The 8,217-nt window shown below is 37.9% G+C and overlaps 1 protein-coding gene across 1 annotated transcript in view; it reads left to right on the top strand.

The window, feature by feature from the left end:
• Window positions 1-8,217, top strand: part of LOC104168318 — a gene marked incomplete at its 3' end in the record, with an annotated part of 44,099 nt that overhangs the window by 963 nt on the left and 34,919 nt on the right. Inside the window, 4 exon segments of the mRNA XM_009708883.1 lie at window positions 6-25; window positions 28-128; window positions 130-505; window positions 3,027-3,236. Of these exon segments, the coding sequence (XP_009707185.1) occupies window positions 6-25; window positions 28-128; window positions 130-505; window positions 3,027-3,236 (707 nt within the window).

An 8,217-nucleotide genomic window follows, 5' to 3' on the forward strand; every position in this document is an offset into this window, starting at 1 on the left:
ACAAGCATCCTGGCCTGTATGAGAAATAGTGTGGCCAGCAGGACTAAAGAGGTGATCGTCCCTTTGTACTCAGCACTGGTGAGGCCACACCTCATATACTGTGTCCAGTTTTGGGCCCCACACTACGAGAAGGACATTGAGCTGCTGGAGCATGTCCAACGAAGAGGAACAAAGCTGGTGAAGGGCCTGGAGAACAAGTCTTATGAGGAACAGCTGACGGAACTGGGTTTGTTTAGCCTGGAGAAGAGGAGGCTGAGGGGAGGCCTGATCGCGCTCTATGACGACCAGAAAGGAGGTTGTAGCCGGGTGGAGGTTGGTCTCTTCTCCCAAGTAACCAGTGATAGGACGAGAGGAAATGCCCTCAAGTTGCGCCGGGGGAGGTTTAGACTGGATATTAGGAAGAATTTCTTCACTGAAAGGGTTGTTCTGCATTGGAACTGGCTGCCCAAGGAAGTGGTTGAGTCTCCATCCCTGGAGGTGTGTAGCTGTGGTGTTCAGGGACATGGTTTAGTGGTGGGCTTGGCAGTGTTAGGTTCATGATTGGACTCGATGATCTTAAAAGTCTTTTCCAATATAAGCGATTCTATGATTCTAAGACCTGCCTGCCAGAATTAGGTTTATTTATAAAAATCGTATCACCAGGGTTGCGTAATTTCCTGGCGGTGTTACAGCCCTAAGCACCTGATTTTTGCAGTAGCAGAGATCTGTCCCCACAGAGCGTAGTAGTTGGAGCTTTGCTCATACACCACGCTTCCAGCCGACACCTGACACACAGTGTTTTCTGAACTGAGAAATTCGGCAAGCTAGAGCACCCAAGTAATGCTCTTTCCAGATGGCTGCTCATCAGTGCAGTGCAGTGTCAACTAGCCACGTAGCACTGAGACAATTAATAAATTTGGATAAATGAGGGAATTTACAAAATAATTAAGGGACCTTGGAGATGACACATTTTCAGGCAACAGGATATTTTGTATGATTACAGTTTGTGTAATCAAGGCTCTGTTGTGTATGAAAGTTAATGAGTGTAAATTGAGAAGGAGAGAGGAAGCATATTGAGAACAATGTTGTACATAAGCTCCATAGGTATTACTGAGATGTTGATTTGCCTCAGACAGTATACATCTGGAACATATTACTCTAGCTCTCAACTCTAGTCAGAGAAGTCCAAAGGAAGTAAAGGAGATTTGTTCCAAGCTAAAAAAAAAAATAAAAAATTACAGAGCTAATTTGTATTTGAAAAAAAAAACCCGCTGTTAACGAGTATTGAATTATTCAAAAAATGAAATATAATGACTATTTAAATTGGTTTGGGTACATCGTAAGTAATGCATTATATACGCCATCAAGAAATAACCACAAATTCAGGTTACGGAAGCAAGCAATGTAAAAAAATCAAGGTGTAGCAAAAAAAATCTGGTGGCACTTTATCTGAAACTTGAAAATGTGCCCACTCTATACTTCCAGATTCCCAAGGTGAGCCCTGTAGAATGTTATTTCCCCGTCCTTGTTATTTCTGTGGCTATAAACCTTGAGTTTCACATAGGAGTTACTTGAGTAAGTGCTTACTTGAGTAAGTTACTTAAGTGCTTACTTTCCTTCCAGAACCAAACCTGAGTCTTAAGTTGATAATGATATATATTGTGCTGTTCGCTACAAGAAGAGGTAAATGGCATGTGAAAGAAGCAAACCGTTTGTGGTTAGGCTGTCATGGGTTTCTTTTTAGGGAAACCAATTGGTTAGGACTTGGCAATGTGTTTGTGAGATCTTTAAGATACTATATGATGGGATAAACAGAATGTAAAAAAAAAAAAGATCAACATGATTCTAGCAGTGTACAAGGAAGATGGAGGAAAGGTAATTCAAGCTATTGGTGTCAATATGATTTATTGTATTAAACTTAAATATAACATTGAGAGGTGCTGCAACTCTCCACCATAACTGTACTACTGAGTAGCATAAAACCAAATCATTACATGATGAAAACAAAAAACCCTCTTTTCCTTTAATTTAATTTAGATTTATAGTTATGAATGGTATCCATGCAGGTTAATCTAATTTTTTTAACATGAAGTATGTAATAAAGCTGCATCATTTTCCAGTACAATTCCCCACCTATAGGCAACTTAATACTTCATTCCAAAGTAGTCTAGCAGTCTTACTCTCACAGAGTGAGATCTGTGCTGACTAAATACTACAAAGAACCAATATATTCACAGGGTAAATTAGGTAACTCTTTCTCTGGTGGTTACTGGGTTTAACTATTGTTTCATTGGCAGACTAAATACATTGTTATGATATCCTAAAGCTTTATTTAAATCTGTCTTCCTCCATGATGGCTTTATGATACTTTCAAGGGGTAGAAATGGGATGTAGTCATTGCGTATGCATGTTTTAAAACAAGTTGTGCAGATGGACTCAAGTTTGACAGGTGAAACATTTTAATAGGTTTTAAATAGTGTATGTGTGTGAGAAACAATGCAAAAAACTTAAATTCCTGTCAGAATAACTCTCATGGTAGAAATTTAGGGCTTTGGGTTTCCCTGTATGTGTGAGCTTGGAAAACTGTTCCTGTTTCTTTGCTTATCTGTATTGTTTTCTTCCATAAGCAGATTTCAGACAGGAGCGTCCCACTGAAAGAAGCAGCCCTGTATTTGGCCATTTATTTCAATACTTCAGTTCTGCCTAAAAGCTTGAAAAGTAGAAAATACTGTATTTTCCAAGTGGTTGTACAGCAAATATTCCGTTTCAATTGGCACCTGTTTCTCTGGCATTCTGTGTTGCAGAGACACTGGAATTCCAGGTAGTGATAGACACTGTCCATTGAAATAGTGAGTCGTGGCATTGTGTTATGTTTTCTAAAGCACTAAAACCAGTTTATTACAGGCAATTGTCATATTTTCTTTGTCCATCGCTTTTTATTGTTTGAAGTAGACTATTCGCCTTTTGGTGATGCAAAAATTAAATAATTTGTTGTTCATGTGATATCTTGACCCATATTTTAATTTTTTTTTTATTTTTTTTCATAGGTCCTCCCATGCCATCCTCCTCATCTAGTCCATCAGTTACTGAACATTTACACTCCCCTCCTCCATCACCCAATCTCCATGACAACCAGAGGTGGTTATTAAGTAATAATGCCAGCCAGCCAGTTCAGGACTCTGATACAGATGAGGACTATACTGCCAGCTCATATCTAGTACAGACCGGTACTATTTCAGTGTCTGTCCCAGGTCATGGTAAGAAGAGGACGCTTTGTCCATAGTTTGAATACCCTTTTATTTTTCATCCTCTTACAAAATTGCCTAATAAAAATTAAAGGTATCAAAATGACTTTGTATTTTAAACTGATTTTCCTTTAAATGTCGCAAATGATGTTTCTACTTTACTTTAAGATAAGCAAGACTAGAGAGTAACTTCTAATATATAAAAGCTCATTTAAGTTATTTTAAAATGCAATACTTGTATGAAGCAATAGGCATTAATGATTGATTGTGTAATGTAATTTGTAGCAAGTGACTAGCCTTTAGTTATACTTTTTAAAGGGTAGGGTGGAGTTGCTTAAGCTGTCATGATGTTTAGCTTCAGAATAATGTAAAAGTTATCTTTTACTACCTCATCAAGTTCAGCAGTTTCCAGTCATTCCTTTAGTTTGCCTGGGACAGGAGAACGGGATTTGTACGTTACTGGATAGGACACTCTAGGCTGAGGAAAGAGATCTAGAGGAGGAGAGCTGTGTGGTGAGATAAGGCAACAGTGGCTCCTGAGATATGTGTTTCCATGGTTTTCATCCTCCCGACCAGTATGAGTAACCAAGAGGAGTGATGTACTTGAAACACCAGTGCCAACTTACACCTCATGCCCTAAGAAACCACATTTTTATTTTTTTTTTAAATATAAAAAATAATAGACCCAGGGTTCCGTTTTTGTTGTATGAATGAACAGGTTTTCTTGGAGTAGGCAGACTGGAAGAATCATTTGTTAATTCACAGCCCTTTACAGTAGATCAGCAAAACTTGGAATGAGCCTCTTCATTTTCTAAGAAGCATTTGTCTTTTGACTGTAAAGAACTCTCCTACAGATGAACCGCTAGAGGGAGTTTGGAGAAATATTTTCCTGCAGGTTGCACATCAGTTGGAGGGACAGAATTGTTCTGCAGAATGAAAACACTAGCTTTGAGCTTCTCCTCCTAGCTTTGAGTGCAACTTTGGTGTTGTGTCTAAAAGGCCAGTCTGCTAGGAGCAGTTGTGTATGCGAATTTGGCCATATTAGGGGCTTGGATTAAGATTTATAAAACTAACAATGATATATTTATTTTTGCATATTCAGCTTGCTCAATATTTAATCTGTGAAGAACTCCGAAAAAATGGGAATACATTGTCACAATCAGGGTATGTTAGGAAGATGTCTCCTTTCCTTTATGTCTAGGAATATGAAATCTATTAGAAAATGTGTGCGTTATCCAAAAGGTAGCCTGGTTTAGTTCAATAAGTCAATACATTTAGATTACTGAATCCACCAACCCTTCCTCTACAAATGAAAAAATGCAAAAGCAAGAGAAAGGTGCTGAAAATTTTGAATAGTTGGGATGAACTCCTTACACCTCCTAGCCTCTTAGGAAGCTAGTAAGTGTTCATCATCCCTCTAGGTTTTAGCATTTTGCTGCTTCTGAAATTTTGAACAGTTGCTTACCAGTTTGAGTTTGCCAACCTTGAGAAATGTTCCTTAACCCCTTTCACCCCAGACTAGCCAAAATAATTTCAGCTAGTCCTATGGCAAGTCAAGTCTTGGCCTTTTAGCAGGACAAAATAAGGGGATTTTTGATAACAAGCAGGAGAGAAGTTAACACCATCATGTATGTTGAGAGAGTTGTTCTTGGTAAGACTTGCTAAGCAGAAGGGAAACCTAGCTTACTCTGTAAGTACATGTTCATTCCCTTCCCTCTCTTTTCCCGCTCTGCTACCATCTCCTCTATCTGCAGATGTCTGAGGTTCACCCCTTCAGTGTATAAGTGCAGGAGAAGTGTTTGCAGTTTCTGCTTCCTGCTGCCAAAGAATTAAATCAATGATATATATACACTCATCATCTAGTAGTGCTGGCAGTCATGTAACACAACTACTGATATTTCTCTCTCTACAAGATTAGACTTGTTTTTAGAAGTGCTACAACTTGCTAACCACGGATACTGTATTTGTTATTGTCGTAATTTAAGTAGGGTTTGTTTGCTTTTCTGCGGGGAAAAAAAGACCACAGGTGTTCTGGAAGTGGGCGTCCATCCCTGCAGTCAGCTGTACGATCGGGGTTTGCATTACTTAAAGAAAGGATGCTTTCATCCAGCACATGTGTGAATATTGCTTGGAATATCTACTTGATTTGCTTATAGTTGGTTTCTCATATCTTACACTGTTGGCCTATTGATGGGGAAAAAAATATGTTCTTTGTAAAAGAGGCAAGAGCAGAATTTAATAATTAAGCTAATAATTTCTAAGTTAGCTACAACTTTCTTCTACTCGATGATTTGCATTGTCGTGTAGCCTTTTTATCAGTATGTGGATCTCTCCAAATCTACAGTAGAAAGTTGTAGCTTTTTTTTTGTATCATTTAATCATGGCCTTTGGTGCAGTCTTACTTGAGTATTGTATTTTCTTTAGCTAAAATAATAAGTAATACAGCATGTGTAGCACTTTCACAGAAGGAAGGGGTTTTTTTTCACCAGTTGTCTTTTCTTTTGCATCTGAATGAATTAAGCTTTCCGTGCTATCTAATGTTAATGGGTACAAAATAACTCCGGTGCCACATTCTGGATGACTTTGTCCAATGTTTATATTGCCGGGGGTGAGGGATCACTTTTGAAGCATTTAGGATAAAAAAAGTACTGACCAAAACCAATTATATTATTGAAATGTTTTCATTTATATTGACTTTATGTGAATAGCAAGTTAAATTACCCTCTCTTTAGTCTATGCAAACATCTGTCTATTTTCCTTTAGTCTGAGTTCATTTGATCAATGTAGTTTATTTGATCAACTCCCTCAAAATTTAAAAAATATGATTATGTATTTAGAGTGATACTAATCTAAGCCTTTGGGTTTGATTAGTTTGTTTGGTTAACCAATGGGAATTAGCTTTCATTTGAGGAATTAGCTAAAAGAGAAATGAGAATTACTAAAAACAGTTATCAAATGCTTACCACATGAAAAGAAAAGGTCTTCATGGACATATTGGTAGTAGCTTTAAAAATTCAGATCAAGTGAGGACTGTGGTGGACGGTTTGCTAGGAGTCATTTTACTTCTCTAAAACCAGCGTGTTAATAGGTTCTAAAATTCAGAAGGCTGGGAACACTCAGTCATAACTGTTCCTTTATTATTCGATTATTCTACTTGTTCCTCTTCTCCACAGTGCAACTCAGTATACTGACTCTGTTCCAGCAGTTAGCCTATTTGTCTACTGATGTCAGAACAATTTACTAGTTTTATTGTTTTTAGAAAGAAGAGTGAACTGGTTTATAAGAAACAGGAGCATCTGAATAGGTCTGCAGGGAAGACAGAAACAGTTGTTTAAGCGAGAGGGAGAGTGAACTAGGAGCTGGAAGGAGAAGATTCTTAAATGTGACTGAGGTAGAGAGGGTTTCTTGATGTAATAAAGTCTGCTTATAAACAATAGAAGTCATGTAAAGTCTGTATTTAAGCATCTTGATAAGCTTCTTAATCTTTTTCCACCAAAAATTATAGATTAGTCAGAATTTGGAGGGGAATTTATTGAAATTAATAGTAGCTTATCTTTCAATACAGACATCTATTATAATGAGAAATACAGTGCTAAATTCTTAGGTTAAGCAGAGACTATGAAGAAGAGATACAGTTAAATGTTAATGCTTACTGCTGACAATGGAGATTAAGAGTCTGAATTAGAAATTCAAATCGGAAGATTTTTACCCCCTAAATTGGAAATATTATGGCAGAACCATCAAATACAAAATAGAGAAAGATGTATTTCACAGCAGTATTTGAACATTTAAGTTGTACCAGGTTCTCATGTTTCTTAATAACACTTTGTGATGATAGTTCATCTGATGGGAAGATCTGAAAAAAATTTCGATATAATATAAAATGTTTTTCACTTGTCCTTGACCAAGGGTCTGCCAGGTGATGCACAATGAACAAGATTTTGCTCCAGCCATGTGGGAGTTGCAGATTGATAGGCTTTTCAGTTCAAAATGGCTAAGCTTTCCTCCAAGGAGAAGAAATTTGGAAATCTAGAGCACAGCTCTGAATTTCAATTTGTGAAAGAGAAAAAGTAATCTAATAAGGCTGGTTGAATGATAACATACAAGAACTCTCCATATTCAGAGGTCTTGTTGTAGGACATCTCACTCTACAGACACCAAATGTTCTGTGGCATAATGCTCCTCTAACATAATTTGAGGACTTTTGTTCATGATGACTCGTTAGAATTTGATGGGACAGCTTATACAAAAGTATCTGTCATACAGGAATGATTCCTATTTTGTCATACCACAGTGTCAAGAAACCAAAGTCAGAACCTTCTGCTTTTGTACAAGTGCTTGAGAGAATACAGGCTAAATGCTCAAGTCTGGCAGCAGTAATGACCAGATGCAACCCATGTACAAAGCATAGGTGTGAATTTTGTTAGGGATTTGTTTGGGTTTTTTTACACTTCACATTTTCCCTCCAACTATTGTGTTTTATTTTTCTGCATAGATACCTCAATTAATGTATAATCACCATAACTAAGCAATCTGACATTTCTTCTTCTCCTCAATTCTGCCTTTTCCTTCCTACCAGAAGCAAATGAAATTGAAGTGTGAATGGAAGTACACACAGGGATTTGTGTTAAAAGTTAGTGGAAGAGGCAAGTGACTTCCAAACATCTTTTCCTCCTTTGCAGCTCTTGTTCCCCCTTTATACCCCACTGGCTTGTGAGAAGGCTGGAAATAAGCGGTGAATATTGAAAAGGCCCACAGCAAATTAAGTCAGTCTTAGCCAACATCATGGAAGTACTGCATGTAACTTTCTGACCGTCCTGCTTTAGTGCCTACGAAACACTTCCCAGCCTTAATCCCATCCCTGCTTTGCCATAGTTGTACCACAAGGGAAACTGTATGTGCTACTGAACTAGAATTTAGCAGCCAGGCTGTCACCTGCCGCATAGTCAGCAGCAGTTTAGTTGTAATTATTGGGGGAACAAAAGCGGGGGGG

The sequence above is a fragment of the Cariama cristata genome, unplaced genomic scaffold, assembly GCF_000690535.1.
Source record: "Cariama cristata isolate BGI_N322 unplaced genomic scaffold, ASM69053v1 scaffold4721, whole genome shotgun sequence".
Taxonomy (NCBI): domain Eukaryota; kingdom Metazoa; phylum Chordata; class Aves; order Cariamiformes; family Cariamidae; genus Cariama; species Cariama cristata.